The following is a 19342-nucleotide window of genomic DNA, read 5'->3' on the forward strand; positions in this document are numbered from 1 at the left end:
AACGAGGTCGATAATAATCAGAGACACGGGAAGTATTTGAGATAAACCCTTGTAGTGTCGGTTTTAGCGCCGACGGTGCACGACGAAGGCCAAGGATCGATCGTCCCCCATGCGGTGCGGATAGCGGGCACCATCGACCGTCTCGATTGCTAAAAGGGGAGCTGCTGCCCCAGGCAGCCACATCAGATACGCGCGAAATAAGAAATCCTTCGCCATCACGGCTTGCAATGGAAGGAATGCCAAAGTGGTAGGGTAAGTAATAATGAAGTCCCCGGTTTCTGTCCTCTCTCGCGCGCCCGTGCAACCGCAACAGACACGACCAGCAACCCTTGCTTGCTGCAGAAGGGCTGTCGACTGTGCCCAGATGGGGATCCAATGCGAACTTGAAGGGGCAACCAAGTGGAGCGAACGGCGGTCTCGCATCCGCCGCTGTTTCCTGACTGTCGGGCCTGCACTGCGAACCCCGACGGCCCAAGCACCTGTCAAAAAGCGACTTTGCAAATTTTACAGAATAGCGCAAAAAAAAATAAAAAAATAAAAATAAAAATAAAAATACGGCCTGCCGTCTGCTACTATACAGATTTTCGGCTGTTTCAAGACCCCGTTAGTCGCTAGTCGACACTCGACAGTCGTCAGACTCACTCCTTCAGTACATCCGGAGACGCCGTTTGAATCCTCCTCGTATTCATTCTCACTATCGTCGTAATCAGCACGTTCAGTTGCTCAGTCTGAGGTGGTTACCGAATCGATTATTATTTCCCACCCACAGACCAGCGCCAAACTCAAAACAACAATAATAATAGAAGTGTGTGCGACAACGTCACGATCCAATGCAAGCCTCCCTCTCCATAGCACATAGAATTAAGGAGAGTGGGATACAGAAAACGGCCGGCACCCGCACAAGAACGCTGGCCCCGGTCGAGGTCCCTCACCCAAACCCTTGGAAGACGGAACATGACGTCGAGAAGCCTCCGGCCTGCTTCGGGGTCTCTGATTGGAGGATCCCTCGATCGGGGTCCAGGGAGCCCGTTCGGGGACCATCTTGCGCTCTAGAAGGGCTGTGTGGTTCCCGATCTCCATGCCCGCCGATGGAGCTGGAGCCGCGGGCTTCACTCTCTGTGCGCTTTCCTGTTTGGGTTTAGGTCTGTCTTTGCAGTACGCGGTTTGGTATGCGGCATGGTATTTTTGTATCTTTGCACCGATACGCCCGTTACGCAGCACAGCACAACTTGAACTGCTAACTATAGTACTTTCTGCATTATTTATGCAACTTACTCTTATCTCTACATGGCTCTGCTCGTCTGTTCAACTCGATTCGTACTGATGCTGGTAGTCGACAGGCAGATAGCAATGGACCCCGATTCAGTCCTGGTAGGGATTCTGGAGGTTCCCGAGTAGGACTGCTCGGCCTTGTGCCACTCAAGTTACTCCGCTGTATCTACGAGGTGCACCGAAGGGTCGCCAGATGATGGATCAGCAAAGTCAAGCTATCGAAATGTGTACACCCACCCCAGCCATATTCCTCGATTGGCACTGCTGGCATCATCTTGCAAGGCGAGGCGAGGCGACAAAACTGACGAGGCCAGAGGGGACTGCAAACTGACAAATCAAGTCGATGGAATCCTCACTCAATAGTTCGTTCACGCCAGCTCCAGCTTCAGGCCCAGCCTCAGCCCCAGACTCAACGCCACAAGTTTCTGTGATGGTCTGATGGCACATTGTTGAACAAAGAAATTTGTCGCGACCTGATCCGCTCCGAGTCCGCCTAATATAGAATCAAAGCTCGTCAGTCTTCCCAGAAACCGCAAGAGTAGCGATTGAGTTTCTTTGTCTGTCTGTTTCTCGAGTCAGTCAGTTAGTTAATTCTTGCTCGTGACAAATAAGCATCATCCGTTCCGTTGTCAACAACGTGCCGGACCATCGGCTGTCCATTGATCTGGAAATTCAGATGAAGAAGTTCGGATTCTATTCCCATCAACCCAGTCTGTCTGTCCCACGCACCTGGTTAGTGGGTTCTCAGCGAGGTTCTTTGTTCGAGGTCCGATAGTGCGAGTTACCAAGCACGGCTAATGATGCTCTCTCGAGATACTATCCAAATATACAGATACTGCGATCACGATCTCAGGAGATGAGAGATCTGAAACACAAATAGACAAGCCTCGGTCTGATGCAAATGCAAGAACACCACGGCGCAAACGAGGAGGCCAAAGCTCAGATCACTATCACAAATCGCAATCCCCGCAAAAAAAAAGAAAAAAACGGCCCAATTGGCACCGGCTGCTGACGACCAAGAGATGAGATGAGGCGAGGGCGTACATATCCACTGGAGAAACCAAAATACAGCAGCCTTCGTGGGGACAGGCTCTCCATTTCTCCGGGTTCTTCACCCATATTCCCACATCCCGCTCGTTCCATCCAGTGTGCTTTGCTGGAATTTGGAAATCTCACGGTGATCATCGACATCACGTTCACCCTATGTACTTGTACAGCACGTCCAGCAGCGTAGATGTGGTTCCAAACGCTCAGATCCCAGGTCTGCCCGATCCGACCCATGGATTTTGCATCTCCGGAATTTGCATCCGCCACTGGCAGAACCATAGACTCTCTTTGTACGGTTAACGGCCTATCCTGGACTGGCCCTTGGCTTCCTATTCAAAAACCAGTTTTATTAACCTCTCCTTTCTTTTTTTTTTTTTTTTTAATTTTTTTTTTTTTTTTCTTGCTTGAATCATGGAATGCGCATGATCTGGTTATTTCCATGGTTTTACTCTGTCGTTGGGTTTCCCTTACGGCCAGACGGGGTTAACCTGGGGTTACAGTGTGTATGTATGTATATCGTGCTTCCTTTTTCTACTCTGGCCTTGCTTTGCTTTGATCTGTTGTTGTACTTTTGTCCGTTCCAAGGACGGACGGCGGGTGGGTTATCGCCTATCACAGTTGTATTGTTGATGGGGTATCTCGTCCCTGGGTGGCTTGGTTCAACCACTAAGTATAGTGCATGGTCGTCGACAAACTATTATGATGTAACGGCTAGAGTGTAAGGTGTACGGATTGTTGATGTTGTTGATGTTATTGATACTGTATGATGGTGCTAGGGAACCACGTATAATATGAGGCCCGTCGACGGGCAGGGCAGAATCCGGCTTTCCCTGCGTGACGTTGAATACTGTCGTCTACCCAAATTGGACTCGATGTGCGATTTTGATCATTAACTGTGACAGATGAGATCGTGTTCTACTGGATGTGCACGTTGACAGTGATCGTCAAATATATATTTCGGTGGCGGCTGATGCACGATCGTAAGACGGTGAGTATCAACAACAAAGAACATTACATATTAGAGTATTAGGCTGGGCCTGGCCAGTACTGACTACTGAGTAGGAGTATCCGAATCATTTAGGCCCAACTATTTCCTTTTCAGGTTTCCAGCATCCTCATCAAGCAGACGCAGGTGCAGGCGCAGGTCTCGGCGCAGAGGAACCAAAACCTGCACCTTGGAAGTCCAACAGAACTATTGACAGATCAACCGATTGAGTTTCCATCGCGATCGAATCCCGAATCCCTCGAGCTCCTTGTTCTTTTGGGTAGGAGGTGGTGGAGTCCATATGCAATATGCAGGTGCAATATGATATAGATCGGTATATTGCTTCTTCCTGCCAGGCGAGCGTGACGAGGACGATGCAAGATCCTTGGAAGTTGGAACTTTATTTTCCGGCTTCTACGAATAGAGGCCCCGCTTTTACTGCTGGAGTGAGACATTTCGGTTACGACGGTTGCATCCATTATTGTTGATGTGAGATACGCTTCATATCCGAACCAGAGCACGAGACAGGGATTCACCCGGATCATTCCCCTGGAACGCANTGATGCCGTTGATCCATCGTCGATCATGATGTGATGAACTACTATACTCGCACGAAAACAGGCATCGACTCAATGGGACAGTCGACTTCGATATCCTGTCCTCCCTCGCGGGTCTCTCCACTGCCCTGTTCGCCTTCGCCCTTCCCATTCCACAGCCTCCATGATGCGCCGCGAGGCAAATAAACCGAGATCCGCCGCTGTCCTGCCCCCAGAACTGGTGCGACAAGGTATCGCGATCCGTAGAGATACTCCGAGTCAACCTCCCAAGCCCTCTCATCATCAGGAAACTCATAGAACAGCGTCCTAATCACCGGCGTTCCCTTTTCATGCGCCTCCCTCATCAGTCCCCTCGTATACCCCCTCAGCGTCTCCCGGATGGAAATATACCGCTTGCAGATTTCATACACCTCCTCCCCATACGACCAAATCTCGTTGCTTGCGCCCGGCGCTGTCGGCTGGCCCTCGGGTTTGGGCTCCCTGTCCCCATGCAGTCTCATCACAGGACAAAAGGTGCCCCATTGGAACCACCGCGTAAACAACTCCCGGAAAGCAGGGTCGTCCGGGTTCCCACCATGAAAGCCCCCAATATCCGTCGTCCACCAGGGGATACCCGCAATGCCCATATTCAGGCCCGCGGAGAGCTGGTTCCGGAACGACGACCACGACGAGGCGATATCGCCGCTCCAAACGAGGGCGCCGTATTTCTGACTCCCCGCCCATGCGCACCGGAGCAGGTTGACGATATTCGACTGCCCGGCCCCTTGCATGCCCTCGTAGAACGCCCGCGCGTACTCCTTGGGGAACGTGTTCCCGATCTGCACGTTGCTGCCGGCGTGGTAGCGGTAGATGTCGAAGTCGTAGATGGAGTACTCGGGCTCGGCTTCGTCGAGCCAGAAGATCTTGATGCCCTTGTCGTAGTAGTTCCGTTTGGCGGTTTCCCAGATGAACTTGCGCGCGGAGGGGTTTGTTGCGTCGAAGTGTGTGATGTCGCCGTCGCATTGCATGGCAATGCGCAGGCCGCGGTCGTGCCGGATTAGAAGGCCTTGTTCGAGGAGCTCGGGATAGTTCTCTGAGGCGGTTTCGACGGTTGGCCAGATGGAGACCATGAGTTCGACGTTCATATCCTTGAGTTCTTTGACCATTGCATCTGTCATTCAGAAAACACACCGTTAGCAATTCTCCCACCACCAACCACTGTCTCTTCATGTAACGTACCCGGATCAGGCCAGAACTCAGGATCAAACTTCCAATCTCCCTGATGCTTCCAGTGGAAGAAATCGCAAACGATAACATCCAGCGGGACATTCCTGCGCTTATACTCCCTCGCCACATCTAGCAACTGCTCCTGATTCCAATACCGCAGCTTACACTGCCAGAACCCAAGCCCATACTCCGGCATCATAGGCACATACCCAGTGACTCTGGCATATGCCTCTTCAATCTCCGCCGGTCCATCCCCAGCAACAACCCAATAATCCAACGCCTTGGTCGAGTAAGCCTCAAAGCTCATCGTATTCGTCCCCAGCACAGCCCGCCCTATCCCGGGGTTGTTCCACAAGAGACCATACCCCAGCGATGACAGCGCAAACGGCACACTCGCCTGCGAGTTGCGGTGCGCAAGCTCAATGTCCCCGCCCTTGAGATTCAGCCCGGGCTGCTGGTACTGGCCCATGCCGAAGATCTTCTCCCGCGCGTCGAGCGACTCCAGCCGCATCGTGAGGTGAAAGTCGCTCGTTCCCGGGATCGGGCGGAGCTCGCGCGCTTCGATCTCCAGAGCGCTGCATTTGGGATCTGTCGGGTCGCGTCTGTGCCGGGCGTACTCCTCCAGGAGCTTCTTGTTGGTTTGGGAGTTGTAGATGGTCAGCTTGCCGCGTTTGGTCACCACCGCGCGGATTTTGCCGTTTGTGATGCTTGCTTCTGATTCTTTGTCTGCGGGGAGGGAGATTGTTGCTGGCTTTGATCCTTGGGAGGATGGATCTGGGTCAGGCTTGGATAGAGCCCAGTCTTCTGTGGGCATGGCTGCGAGCTTTGTGGCTCTGATGCGGAAGGCATTGTTGCTCCAGGGTTCAATCCAGAGGAGGTGGTCGTCGAAGCGAAAGATGAGTTTGTCTTCTTCGGCGTATAACATTGTCGATTTATGTTGCTTTTTATTTCAAGTGATTGTAGTTGTCCTTTGAGATGGCTGTGAGAGCAGGGAGCGGGGGGTGGAATAAATACCTATACTGGTCGTGGGTTGAACAACAGCTCAGCATCTGCTGCGTCAGTCGTCACACCCCCGACGGGGACAAGATGACAGTACTTCCATGATCTTCGGGATGTCGTCCAATGGTATCAGGAGCTCGGAGAAATAGTAGCGGTTTTGGGAAGCTTCTATTTGGTGGATGAATTTGTTTCCTGCGGGGGTTGAAGTTGGAGTCTTGGGACTTGCAGGTGGGATTCAGCCTAAAGCCAGACAAAGAACAAGGTGATGTGCAATAACTCCGAAATGTATCTCAGTATGGAGGACTTGGACAACGTTTATTCATATCCCTAAATGAGTGCCTGTATCAAAATAGTGGAAGAAGTTAGGGCTGATCTTCAGGTACATGCCGTGCAAGTCCCTACGTACAATGCAGGTGTAATAAGCTGTGATTGTATAGGAAGTCGAGATCGTAATATTAAGCTAGACTAGATATCCACCGCTATGATTGATCGAAACAACGGAAAAGAGTATGCAAAACAAACCAGGGAAGTGAATTAGTGAGCACTCGCTAACTAAACATGTCCTCAGCCTTCCGGCGCGGTCCTCCCCGGCCCTCAATCTTATCAGAGAACAATTCCTTGCCGGTGTTGTTATGGTATTTTGACGGGAAGAGCTCGCGAACCGATGCTCCGCCCCTGCCCTTGATCGATATACCGTTTTCCGCTGCACCTCGAATCGCAAAGCCCTGGTCTTCGCCGGCCGCCCCGCGGATGTTGACTCCTCTCCCGGTATGTTCTGATCGTGACGAGTCTGGGAAAAGCTCGATGTTGCGGCTCCGCTTTGGATTGGTGTCTTGTGCACCGTCTACTAAGGGGAGCGATATACGCCTTGCAAACAAGTCTGCCGTCTCGTCTGCGACGTCGATGGCGTCCGATCGGCGATGGTTGCTGACCTTGGACGGGAACAGCTCTTTCTTGAGATAAGTGTTTGCCGTCTTGTTCGGGAAGAGTTCACGCGAGTTTGTGTCCCCCTCAGCCGAGCCGAATAGCTCCCGGCCTTCATTCCGTCGGGGCGGTGGCGAGCGCTCACGGAACCGTCGACGCGCTTCATGTCGTTCTTCAATGTAACCGCCCTCCATCATGAGAGTATCACGCCCAGGGGACGCGCTACGATGGCGCAGTCGCCCTGATTTCGAGCCCTCATCTGGGAATAACTCTTGCTCGCGGTCGCGGCGTCCACTTCCTCGTCTCCGCCTCCCACGATCCCAGTCTCTGTCCGCGTCGGAGCGATCCGTCGCCGGAGCATCGTCGTACATACTCGCTGTAATGCCCTCATCATGATCCCGGTCCCGGCGGCGGCGCAGTTCCCGCCCATCGAACCGCCTCCGGCGGTAATCGCCGTCACTATCTCCTCCCCCACTGCGCCGCCGATCCGTCTCTAGTTCGCGGCGCAACCGCTCCCGCGGGTCATGCTCTGGGTGCATCATATAGAACCGACTCGCCTCATACGCGCGCGGTTTCTTCTTATCCGCCTTCACCGCGATGCGCACCTGGAGAACAGAGTCCGGGTGTGAAGTGAGCACCTTCGCCGAGCGGAGTCGGATAATGGGGATTTCCCCTGGTACTGTGGGAGTAGCTGTCTCGCTGGCAGCACCGCCTTCTTGGAGTTCGCCATCGTGCGTGAGAGCAGCCAAGGCCTGCAGGCCGACCTCGGGCGATGAGTAAACGATGTTCGCGGAGGTATCGTCGATCCACTCGATGCGGGCGGGCGGTTCAAGAGTAAAATAGGTCGACGCAAACTCTTTGATATTATCTGTAGTCAATTCATCCACACCGCGGATGTGGACCTTTTCAGATTGGGTTTCGGCACTTTGGGGGTCGGCGACGTTTCCGTCTGCGGAGGTGGCGGTTGTAGCTTGGAGCGTTTGTTCCTGTGCGCAATGTGATCAGTTGGGACTAGTTCTAGTAGAAATACGCTTTGTTCCCCTGTAAACTTACCGTCTCAATCGGCTCGGGCTCTGGGAGAGGGCCGAGGTCGAGGTCCATGTCGATGTCCATTGTGGCGTCCATCGCGTGTGAGGGGGCTTCTTGGAGAGGTTGGGGTTGGTGTTGTTGTTGGGCGGTCGCAACCACCATTGAAGGGAATGGAAGAGGAGAAGAAAGAAGGAAAAGTCGGAGTGAGGGTGAAAGGGTAGGTAGAGGACAAGAGCAGGTAAGAAACAAAACGTCGAGTAAGTGAGTTAGGCAGAGCGAATGGAGCTCTGGTGAAGTGAGCGGAGACTGAAACTTCCGCCATCGTCAGTCGTCAGTCGTCACTCAAGTCAGACCGCCTACAACCCAGCCTCAGCCTCCACACTATCTCATGCTAACCTGTATTCAGCCAGGCCTGGTTGTCGACGGGTTTTTTTTCTTTTAGCTTACACTCGTGGACGGCCTACATGCTACTGTATGCAATTGGAAAGAATCACACTTGGAAGCTTATTATGTTCATTTTATGAAGATACCTAGTATACTCGACCACATAGTACATGGGACACGGGCGCCTGGAAGATATGCCCATGGCTTAAATTCAGGACTGTGGAAACAAAAGGGAACAAAATCATATCCATCCTATTGCGTTGTCATAACACATTTTCAACATTCGGCCCTGGTTTCATATTCAAAGATCATAGCATACATTCCAACCAAATTTCAATCATTGATATGATCGCCGATGATAAAAGAAACCAGAGAGTAGATACCGTTCATATCATAACGAGTCAAATCAAAGTCAAATCAACATAAGAAAGACAATAAAGGAGAAGGAAATAGAAAAAAAGTCAGCGCTAGCGTCGTTACCTTGGGGATCATCGAAATATATGCGGGGGATAATAAACAGGAAGAAAAGATGAACGAAGATACATCGCGAAGTGAGAAGTTCTTTCTATACAGACGACAAGCAGGAAAAGTTCTGAGCGGCATCCGGCTTGTTATGTGAATTCAACGCTATGCCCTTGTCGCTCCTGCCTTGCTCGGGCTCTCTCCGCGCGTCTTCGGCGGCGATTGCTGGCATACTCACTCGCGTCGGTTCCGGTATATGTCCCAGGCGATGTGATGCTTCCAAATGGGTTTGTCGATGGAGGCCGCGGCGGTGGGAAATTACTCGTGCTCTGCTGTGGAGGAATGTAAGACTGGGAGGGGGGTATGCTCCCTGAAGCTGCTGGGCCCTGTGCGTAAGGCGGGTGGGCTAGTTGCGGGGGAGGTGAAGTTGCAGCAGCGGCTTCTGCGGCAGCTGCAGCAGCACGTTCTCGATCCATCTGCTCTTGTTGCCGGCGTTCGAGTTCTTCAACTCGTCGCCAGCGGTCACGACTGCCTGTACGCTCGTTGCCAGAGACGGAGCTCGCGCTTCCATTTCGGCGGCGGGAATTGCGTCTCTCTCGGCGACGGGCTTCTCGACCGGCAGCTGCTTCCTCCTCGGTTAATCGCCGAAGCGTGATGTTTCGGCCATCCTCGTGCATCTTCACCTTGATTGACACTGGCGGAGATTCGACGTGTTCGTCTCGTTGCCATGTGCCGCTTCCAGCAGGCGGCAGGTGTCCCGACGAATGACCTGGAGGGCCCGGTGCTGGTCCTGGAACCGGAACTGGTGGCGGGACTGCTAGATTATATTGAGATTGTGGTGGAGGTGGCGCCCCAGGCCCTGTGGGTGTCATGGTCGAAGCTGGATCATAATGAACTGGCGGAGCAGGAGGCATATCCGAGTGAGCACCATCGACCGCTCCCGAAGCAACGGGGCCTGTAGAGAGCGCCGAGTCCGGCCGGTATTGAGCACGTTGTGGACGAGGTGTTAGATCAGTCGAGACATCAGTAGCTGTTTGAGAAGCGGGGCGCTTTCGCTGAGGGTAGTATCCATCCCCAGTGTATCGACGCTTGCTGTTTGCTCGAGCTAACTTTTCGTTCTCGAGTTCGTGCCGTCGCATTTCCTCTACATGGCGCTGCTCATCACTCTTCTTTCCGCGACGGGAGAAGAAACCCTTCACAGCTGCCAGCGCACCAGCCCCAAACATAGCATTCCGCGCTCCATGGGATGGACCTTCATCCTGGGTCGACAAGTACGAGTAGTCATAATAGGATGAATTCGGGCTTTGCGGCCTGCTGGGAGGTCTAGTGGGAGGGCGATTGATGGGAGCTGGATAGCTTGGGCCAGGCGGAGGACGGTCATCCAGGCGGCTTAAACTCTCTTCTGTCATGCTGTCCGACCGACGGTGGGCAGGTTGGTATCTACCCGATTCGGCATCCCCTTCTCGATTTCGCCTCCTATCGAATAGTTTCTTAGCGAGCAGGGCGCCACCACCAAGGGCACCCATCTTGAGGAACTTGCTTCCCCAACCGCCACCATGGCGTGACTCCTCATCCGAGTATTTTTCATCCATGTAAGATGTGTGAGAGCCATCGGAGACGCGGTCGTGGTCTCGGTCTCGGTTGCGGCGCCGGAAGAAGCTCGCCAACCCAAGCCCAGCAGCTCCAGCAGCTGCCATTTTTCCGAGATTGCTATGACCGTGGTCATCGTCCGGACGGGACACATAACTATAACGGCTGTCATAGTCTCCATCTCCAGAGGGCCCTCTGTCGGAATCATAGCGATAAGATAGATAGAACCATGTCGCCAGGATAAGGAACACAGCGACGGCGTATAGGATGAATAGCGATTTTGGGGATCCATAAAGCGTGAGTCCAAGTGGAATTTGGACAATGCCTAGAATTCCCAGAGCACGGCCTATCCACCGATGAATCTATAGTCCGGTTAGAGTCAAGTATTGTTGGTACGGGCAAAGCTACTTACCACTAGTTTGAGAGGCACGTGGTATCTCTTTTTATTCCGCTCAATTTTATGGACGAACCAACCCCAGAATATCTGGAAAATGATAATAACGTATATGGCAAGACCGATTCCGTGATGAGGGTTCGAAAGACTTCTCTTCGGCCCGACAGCAAACCAACCGAGAACAAATACCACAGTGCTCAGGAATAAAGTGAGAACCTGGCACCAAACGTGGTATTTGAACGCTCGGTATGGATTTCGAAGCGAGTAATACCGGATGAGCAGAATCGATAAGGGAACCAGCCCCAGGAATACGATCGCAGCGATAATGCCATGGGCAGCAATAAGAGTGTGGTAATGAGGCATATCTCGGAATCTGTTTCCCATTCCTATAGAAATGTTAGCGAGAACAATGTGAAGCTATTGGCTGTCATTGTGAGCCCACCATTGTATCGCATTGTTTCGAAGTTTACACCCATGAGATTGGGTAAGAGAAAGGTGTCGCGGTCGAGGTCCCATGTTCCATCGCCAACATGCAGAGTATTCGAGACATAAGAAGCGTCCCCAGGGGACGTGAATCCTGAATCGCCCGACATGGCTCGGTAGTTACAAGGCCTTGGTCACGACCGGTTGGGATTGATTCAAATGAATTTGGGATAGCAGACGTCGACTACCGTAGGAGATCTATTGAGACCCCCCGCGTTGAGGAATGCACCATGCGACGATAAGACGATGAGGATTGAATCGATAGGGCTGGTATCTCGGTGGATAATGTGGATGGCTGCTCGAGACCGTGGATACGTGCTTGAAGAATGTGTCAATTCCTGGTATGCGATCGATCGAGACTGGCAGTGGAGCAAACGAAGGGCAGTCTGATCGTAGAATATCGAGGCGGGGAAGAGATGGGAAGTACTACTGGAATTCACCACGCAACGAAGAAGCGACTTTTCAGCCTCAAAAAAACAGCAATAACAATGAACGAGGGATCTCAGGAAAGGTCGGTCACAAGAGGATGAAAGGAGACCAGCTGCAATGCATCCGATCGAGATTTGATTGACCTCACCCGCAGAAGTTGAGAGGCTGGGAATGCCACAGCCAATAATAGAATGCCTTTTGTGGTTTAGCGTGCCAGCGCATAACCAGAGCAACCGTTGCTGACTGATTCTGGCCCCTCTCACCGCCTTTCATTCACGGCCGATTGCTATCTTATCGTTTGAAATGACGCGATTCCAATCCCATGTCTTCGATTTGTCTTCGACCTGAACACCTCCCCCATGGACTGACAGCGCAATGTCGCAACTTGAAATCTTTGGCAGGGCCCTCTCGCGGTAGGTGATACTTCTACTGGGGTTTACCAGATCGTTCCCCACGATCGGTAGGTTCATTACTAACTGCCGATCTCAATAACGATAACAGCCTGCTCGGATGGATATAGTAAGCAACCGCGCCTTTAATCTACAGCAGCTGTTCCATATCGGAGCACGATAGACTAACAAAGGCGTCAAGCACATTCTGCTGGTCTGCGTCGTTTTATCCGCAGCCCATTAACAACTATCGTCGAAAGGCGACTACCGGCTTAGCCATCGACTTCCCTACCGTCAATGTTCTTGGGTTCGTCTGTTATACCGTATATACAGGGGCATTTCTATACTCGCCCGTGATTCGGCATCAGTATGCTTCTCGGCATCCGGTATCGCAGGAACCGACGGTGCGGTTCAACGATTTCGCTTTTGCTCTGCACGCTGTTGTCCTCAGTGGCCTAGTCTACTCACAGTTTTGGCCGAAAATATGGGGGTTTCAGGTGTCATGCTTCCAACGAATCAGTACGCCGATTGCAGGACTATTTTGGGGCTCATTTGCTGCAGTTGCTGTGGTAATTTGCATTGTTTTAGCCAAGAGTCCTGACGAAGGCTATGAACCGTTAAGCTGGGCTTGGATCGACGTGGTAAGCACAATCAATCGGGAGCTATGCAGCGTGCTCGACCTATTTTTAGGCTTGTCTGACATGAGGTCCTAGATCTATGCCATTTCATACGTGAAACTAGTGATTACGGTTGTCAAGTACGTCCCGCAAGCATGGGTCAACTACAAGCGTAAATCCACACGTGGCTGGAGTATCGCTCAGATCCTACTGGATTTCACAGGGGGCGTGCTTTCGCTAGTCCAACTGTTCATCGACTCCGCTTTTCAGAACGACTGGAGTGGCATCACAGGGAATCCAATTAAGTTCCTGCTGTCAAACGTCACGATCTTCTTCGACTTGATTTTTATGGTGCAGCATTATATTCTTTACAGAAATGCCGAGAACGAAGCAAAGGGTAAGAATCCTGACGAGAACAGCCCTCTGTTGTCGAATCGGCGCGAGCGTGAAGCAAACGTTTCGGCCGCATAGAGTTGGGTACCGCGTACTTTTTGGGTAGTTGTCAGTGGTGATGTTTATGATGACTACGAGTATTTTTGGAGCCATATAGAATCGTCGCATTTGGAATATCAGGATAATCAGATTATCTGCAGGAACGAAACCGTTTCACAAGATTCCAGCTCAGCCACGATCAATCGGTCATGATCAGAGACGTAGTGGCACAGTAACCTGTTGAAGACCTAAGCCGTTGATCCTCCTCGTAAACCTCGACCACTGACTCGCTGGGTGTCGGTTTACTATGGAGAATTGTCACTTCTTCATCCCCACTTATTCAGACAGAGTCGCAGAAGTTTAACCAACAACTGTAATACTGTCCGGCGAATCAGAGGCGCACAGAGTATAACCGCACAGCACAGCCATGTGTAGGAATATTTGGAATTGTATACGTGGTATCCATGTGCAAAATCCAACAGCAGCTTGCGCAATCGTCGATATCAGACAAACTGTATACCAGTCCACTAGGCAACAAGCACGCTGTCCAATCTACACCCGCAAAGCCCGATATCTCCGTTGGATCATTTGATTATGAATCGACCATGAGTCACTACTCTACCACTGTCCTCCGCCTACGCTCGACGTATTCGAATAACAGCATAGTTAGCAGCATATACTTGATTACTTATCCTCACCTCGGGGGGCACCTTCCTCGATACGTGCGATGTCGCGTGGGGTCCGGATCTAAGTCAAGCGTAAATGTAATCGTAACGGGGAAAAGAGAGCTGTGAGATTGGGCAGGTCTCTCAGGAAATCCAAGGAATGGTCCAATCTGATTCTCGGTTCGAGGAAGCGTGAGGCTGGTCTTGGATGTTTGGACCTGGAGATATTTTAAGAATTAAGGAACAGGGATACACTACTCCTGGTTGGTTGGTTGGTTGGACCGCATGGGTCACTGGACCTCGCAAGCTCAGCCACGTGATCTGCGGGCCTCCAAGTCGCGTCAGTGGACAGCCAGCTGGAGGCCCGTTGCACCTCGCAAGCAAGACTCCAGCTCGCAAGAATGAGGGCTTGGTTATCGGCAGAAAGCGAGCGATTCATCAGGTCTCATGCAGACTCATATCGGATGTAGCGATGAGCTTAACGGGACACCGCTGTTTGTCACTCGCCACTGTCAACGCGGGTCTGGGGATGGGACCCGACGGACCGCTAGTCTGGAGCGTTGCCCGGCGAGTGCACGAATGACCGTTGAGGCTCGCCAGAAAGCCGGCGGTAAAGCGCTCGAGTCACGATCTGCAGTGTGCGTCCGTAGCCTGCGCCTTGGCGAGGACCATCAGCCACAATTCATACGGATTATCCAATGACAACGCCGCTTTCCCATGCGAAATATGGGTATTGCCAAGTCGGGGCTCGGGGTTTATTTTGGGTGGGCTCTATGACCTTGGATCTGGCACGTTTTCTTACTCAGTTGGCCGGCTGGGGCGCTTGTTTGGTCTGCGCACCATATTGCCTATTCCTTGCGAGCTCTCTGGGGGCCAGCCCGCTGAACCAAGCTTTCTCTGCAGATCTGGTGCAGCTGCTTTCCCCTCCTCATGAAGCGGTAAGTGAGGATCGGGGATGCCGTGGGCTCAGACATTCAGAACAGGGCGTCAGTTACATGGTGGTAACTCTGTTCCGGCCCCTGGCCTTCCCTGGGGGGTGAGGGGTGTTCAGCCCTACCGGGACTACAGCGAACCACCATGCAGACGCTGCACGACACAGCGAATGAGCAGCGGGCCCACCACCCTTGTCTGAAGAATGACCCAGCCCCTGGGCGGGAGATAGATACCACGTAAACGTATGAGTTCAGCGAGTTCAGCTACCGGTGGGGTTTCGTAGATCGTTTGGCAACCGAGCTGAGACAGTGACATCGGCGCTGTAACCAATCCATTCCTTCTCCCAGGTGGACGGGACAAGACATGTATCTGGGGGGGAGATTTCCGGGCCCTCTGTTCAGCTTCCTTGTTGGCTGACAACCAGAAACATTTTATCTAGCATAGCCACGTCTGACTCTCGAGTATGTTGGCAGACTACTAATATTAAAACACAGGCCTGGGGCTCAATCTGATGCGAGTTTCGATATTACATTGCACTGCACTGCGACAGGTTCCAGAATAGAACTTCTATACTCATCACTGCGCAACCAACAACTCGAGACGAAGGATATAAAGTCATGCTGCTTGCTACGGGTCTATCTGACGGTCTTCATGGAATGCCACACCTCTGCGACAACAGCCACCACGCCTCCTACCGCATTCTAAAGCAACACAGCGGAAAAGCATGGAAGATGGAAGACAACAGAGCTGTAGGTCTATTACCAACCAACCTTTAGCAACTTGAACTGACAAATCCACAGAGAATACAACGTTACGAAGTACCTTACACAACCGCAGCCATGGACAGCACTCTCTTGCTCCCAGACGACTCGATGCTTTACACCTCGCAAGCATCTTTCGCCCCCATGTCCAGTCAACAACCCATCAATCTGCCAGAGGAGTATCTCCCGTACGGCAGCCAGCTCGACGGCTCTTCCTACTACCCTGCACCTCAGGCCCAGCCCTACATCTCGCACCAATCCCCGTACTACAACACCGCAAACACCACAGCCAACCAAGCCCAACCAAGTCCACAATGGCTTCACCCGTCACACGCGTCCACTTCCTCCCGCCATCATCATCACCACCACCACTGCCACCACGGCAACAGCAACGCACCCTACCAAGAGTCCATCCCCTCCATCGCCTCTCCCGACCTCGACCCAGACTTCGACGTCGACTTGGACATGGACCTCGACCCCCAAACATCCTCAGCCGGAGGAGACCTCCTCTCCTCGCCATCTCCAAACCCCCCATCGCGCACCCCCTCAACCCACTCCACAAACACAAAAGACCTAACCCTCTACGGCATACCGTCGCCTACCCACCCAGGCGCCTGGCGCTGCGCATACCCAAACTGCACCTCGCCGTCCCTCTTCCGCCGCGGCTGCGACCTGCGCAAACACTACAACCGGCACAGGAAGCACCTCTTCTGCCGGCACGACGGGTGTCCGCAGTCCAACCCGCAGGTCCCCGGCGCTGGGTTCAGTAGTAAGAAGGATCGTGATCGCCATGAGGCGAAGCATAACCCCGGAATTATGTGTGAGTGGGCTGGGGAGGGTTGTACGAGGGTCTTTTCGCGCGTGGATAACATGAAGGACCATGTGAGGAGGATCCATTTGAGGGTTAACTAATACCTGGTTTTTTTTTTTTTTTTTTTCTTTTTTTTTGTTTATCTACAGAGCTGGCTCTGCGGGTAATCTCCTTATGAAGAGGGAAGATGGAAAGTTGAATCGGGTTGGGTTAATGTCTTTACCAGGTTGCATGGCAATGGATCGAGTATCGACGGGTGGACGGCGCAAGTTTTGGCTGTGGTTTCAAGCGTCGATATGCAAGGGTACTAACTACTGTGAACGATTTTATGTGGTGGGATACGCTATTTGTTGAAAATACTGTTGTGTTAAATAGTTATAGTCCGGGCTAGCTGGCTAGCATTGCTTCAAGTTGTTGTTTCTTATCCATTCTGTTCCTTCGAAAGGTCTTCTTTTTTTTTCACTTAATCCGCCCGTCAACGCCAGCCAAGTCAGGTCTATAACACAGGGACGTATAGACGCCGACCCCACCGCACTGGGGCTTTCATAAATATGCAGCAGAAGATAAGTACACGTTGATAACGCTAGGAGACTCGCCATATACCCTTAACAAAATAAAACGAACAATGGAATAGATAGTCACTCAACGCCGGAACTCAGGTTTACACTCCACGCTCCATCTTCGCCCTTTTGGTAGTTGGACAAAGAGAATGCAAGAAACGAATGACCGAGCATAAATGTTCTAACATCTGGTATCGCTGAATAATAAAAAATAAAGAGATAAAAGCAAGATATCATAATGCATGTGCTGTTATCCTCTCATGAGATGGCCGCGTTATTCTCCGGTGGATGGAGAAAGCCGTCTCCTAACAGCGCTCGAATTGAAACATTGTATAATCGGCAGGGAAAAAAAAAATAAAAGTAAAAATAATAGAAAAAATAAAAAAGCTATTGAGGATTTATTCGACGTCGTCGCCCTCGGCCGCTTCCCTCTGGTCGTTGTGAGAGAACGTGTCGGAGAGCCGGGTCATCTTTATTCTTGTCCACATGATGGACCCTCACATGTCTGCGGTTGTTTAGCATAGTCCATTTTATTAGCCTGAAAAGAAAGGCGCAAAGTACGTACCGCTGGAGATTATCGGGCCGCGGATATTTATGTTGCTGGTCTGGGCAAAATGGACATACGTATCCGGGCGAGTTATGAACAAGCCCGTGGCGAATCATTTCATTCTTCCGTTTGAACCCCTTCCCCCCAGGACCGCGTGGACAGCCTTCAATTGGACAGAAATGAGGTCTATCTTGGGAGTGGACATTTGCATGTGAACTAAGCCTATCAGAATATGTTTCTTTTTCTATGTTTATATCGGGTTTCGGGACTTACTTTAGTAGATACTGCGTTTGAAAGGGGGCCGCTGTACATCCAGGATGTGAGCACTTGAATGTGCCTGTCGGAGCAGTTGCCACGTTGCCTTGTGACGAAGGCGTGAAGCTTCCAGGATCACAGACCGACGGATGATCAATCGGCGTCGGATAACTTGCCGCGGGGCTCCTGTTGGAGGCTATAGATTGCGAGTCGTATGGATAAGGCCCGAGAGGTTTGGCGCCTCGCCAACAAGGCTGCTGTGAGACCGGTGACGACGCGACAGATGCAGCTTGCAAGCTTACAGGCGAGGGATGCTGATACGGACTAGGTGGTATCTTTGACTGGGGTAATGGCGCACGATAATGGTCTCGAGGGCTGGGCTCAACCCTCGTCAAAGGCGGGGAGATGGCTGTGACGGGAAGTAGCGAGAATGGCGGTGCCGACGGTGCCGACGGTGCCCGTGTAGTGCGTGTAGGGGGTCCGGTAGGCGGTGGTGGTAATACAGGCCCGAGTTGGGTGTGAATGGGCGGTAATTTTGTGTTGGAAGCATTAGGCGAATGGCCTGTTGACGGGTCTTGAAGCGCCGGTAGCGTGAATTGGTCGAAATCCGGTCTATGATGCTTGCTTGATGGGTTTTGCGGGTCCTCCATAGGTGGGAAAATCATCTTAGGTCCCTTTGGTGGTGCTTCAATTATCCCAAGTGCTTCCTTGGAGAGACTTTTCAACTCTTGAGAATACCGGTCACTGCCGGGAGGGGAATAATCTCTTAGACTAAGTGGGTTGTTGGGAAGCCTCCAAGAGCCGTGAGGATCTGAAGTCCGCCATAGGGCATCATCGGCAGCTTGTTGCCCAACATGGAGCTCGAATTGCTTAGATCTAGGGTGATTCTTACTCTCATACTTGGTGCCATCGTGCTGCGATGACTGCTCTTGACTTTCAAATGGGGGCGGCGTCGGCTTCCTGGGATTAAAATTCGGCTTGAATGCTTCAAGGGGTGGGGAATCGGGGTCCATTGCTTCAGTCATGGAGGCGGCGGTTTTTGGCGCATCAGGAGCGCCAGCCTCTATCGTAGAGCGGTTGAGCTTGTTTAGTTTGCCCTCTTGGGCGAGGTTGTCCTATGTTCTTTTTTCTTCTTTTCCCCAGTTTTCCGGTCTTTCCTGATGGAGGCTCCAAAACAGCACCCAGGTTGAAAAAGATAAGAGACAGTGAGTACACTTAGACCATTAGACCAGAATAGGCGACGCGATTAGATCTGGAGAGATGTCAGTGCAAGCAAAAATATTTCAGAGAAATGCGACAATAAGCATCGAGGGGCTGAGGGGAGAACAATAAGTTACACAGGCGAGAGGTGGGAGGACACGTTGGGTGAGAGTCACCAGTGAAACCTAGACAGCAACTAACAATAGAGGGAAAGATGAGGAGTTGTCAAGACAAAATTCCATGGTGACAGCGAGGTTGGGAACAGGAGCATGGAGCATGGAGCATGGGTTGATGGTGGAAGGCGGAGGCGAAATAAGCTCACCTGTTTTCCAGGAACGGATGAGGCTCTATCGGAGACGAGTCGCGCACCGGTTGAGGCTCAAGAAGCGAGGTCCGACGAGAGGCCAAAAG

At 52.0% G+C, this 19342-nt stretch overlaps 8 protein-coding genes across 8 annotated transcripts; 3 read left to right on the plus strand and 5 right to left on the minus strand.

Moving 5' to 3' along the window:
• Positions 1 to 63: 63 nt before the first annotated feature.
• ASPSYDRAFT_27824 (uncharacterized protein) lies at positions 64 to 1719 on the minus strand (the record flags this gene model as incomplete). The annotated part of the gene is made up of 5 exons (XM_040844444.1): positions 64 to 493; positions 643 to 694; positions 933 to 1241; positions 1276 to 1432; positions 1579 to 1719. 5 exons carry the CDS (start codon positions 1717 to 1719, stop codon positions 64 to 66), a joined length of 1089 nt encoding a protein of 362 aa, XP_040705979.1.
• A 975-nt stretch (positions 1720 to 2694) lies between these two features.
• On the plus strand, positions 2695 to 3443 carry ASPSYDRAFT_40789 (uncharacterized protein). Its single transcript, XM_040846151.1, has 2 exons — positions 2695 to 3307; positions 3382 to 3443. Exon 1 carries the CDS (start codon positions 2829 to 2831, stop codon positions 3039 to 3041), a length of 213 nt encoding a protein of 70 aa, XP_040705980.1. The 5' UTR covers positions 2695 to 2828; the 3' UTR covers positions 3042 to 3307; positions 3382 to 3443.
• Positions 3444 to 3905: 462 nt separating this feature from the next.
• Positions 3906 to 5992, minus strand: ASPSYDRAFT_143140 (putative glycosyl hydrolase; the record flags this gene model as incomplete). Its single annotated transcript, XM_040841315.1, has 2 exons — positions 3906 to 5011; positions 5080 to 5992. 2 exons carry the CDS (start codon positions 5990 to 5992, stop codon positions 3906 to 3908), a joined length of 2019 nt encoding a protein of 672 aa, XP_040705981.1.
• Positions 5993 to 6614: 622 nt separating this feature from the next.
• On the minus strand, positions 6615 to 8103 carry ASPSYDRAFT_55096 (NCBP3 domain-containing protein; the record flags this gene model as incomplete). Its single annotated transcript, XM_040848977.1, has 2 exons — positions 6615 to 7976; positions 8044 to 8103. The coding sequence occupies 2 exons, from the start codon at positions 8101 to 8103 to the stop codon at positions 6615 to 6617; spliced, it is 1422 nt and encodes a 473-aa protein (XP_040705982.1).
• Positions 8104 to 9014: 911 nt separating this feature from the next.
• ASPSYDRAFT_85871 (uncharacterized protein) lies at positions 9015 to 11442 on the minus strand (the record flags this gene model as incomplete). Its single annotated transcript, XM_040851575.1, has 3 exons — positions 9015 to 10817; positions 10868 to 11235; positions 11292 to 11442. The coding sequence occupies 3 exons, from the start codon at positions 11440 to 11442 to the stop codon at positions 9015 to 9017; spliced, it is 2322 nt and encodes a 773-aa protein (XP_040705983.1).
• A 694-nt stretch (positions 11443 to 12136) lies between these two features.
• Positions 12137 to 13238, plus strand: ASPSYDRAFT_143761 (putative L-cystine transporter; the record flags this gene model as incomplete). Its single annotated transcript, XM_040841369.1, has 4 exons — positions 12137 to 12174; positions 12263 to 12280; positions 12353 to 12791; positions 12864 to 13238. 4 exons carry the CDS (start codon positions 12137 to 12139, stop codon positions 13236 to 13238), a joined length of 870 nt encoding a protein of 289 aa, XP_040705984.1.
• Positions 13239 to 15414: 2176 nt separating this feature from the next.
• Positions 15415 to 16470, plus strand: ASPSYDRAFT_85873 (putative C2H2 transcription factor; the record flags this gene model as incomplete). Its single annotated transcript, XM_040851576.1, has 2 exons — positions 15415 to 15546; positions 15598 to 16470. The coding sequence occupies 2 exons, from the start codon at positions 15415 to 15417 to the stop codon at positions 16468 to 16470; spliced, it is 1005 nt and encodes a 334-aa protein (XP_040705985.1).
• An 846-nt stretch (positions 16471 to 17316) lies between these two features.
• Positions 17317 to 18756, minus strand: ASPSYDRAFT_85874 (uncharacterized protein; the record flags this gene model as incomplete). Its single annotated transcript, XM_040851577.1, has 3 exons — positions 17317 to 17434; positions 17495 to 17692; positions 17750 to 18756. The coding sequence occupies 3 exons, from the start codon at positions 18754 to 18756 to the stop codon at positions 17317 to 17319; spliced, it is 1323 nt and encodes a 440-aa protein (XP_040705986.1).
• Positions 18757 to 19342: the final 586 nt, after the last annotated feature.

Source organism: Aspergillus sydowii (genome assembly GCF_001890705.1).
Source record: "Aspergillus sydowii CBS 593.65 unplaced genomic scaffold ASPSYscaffold_2, whole genome shotgun sequence".
Lineage (NCBI taxonomy): Eukaryota > Fungi > Ascomycota > Eurotiomycetes > Eurotiales > Aspergillaceae > Aspergillus > Aspergillus sydowii.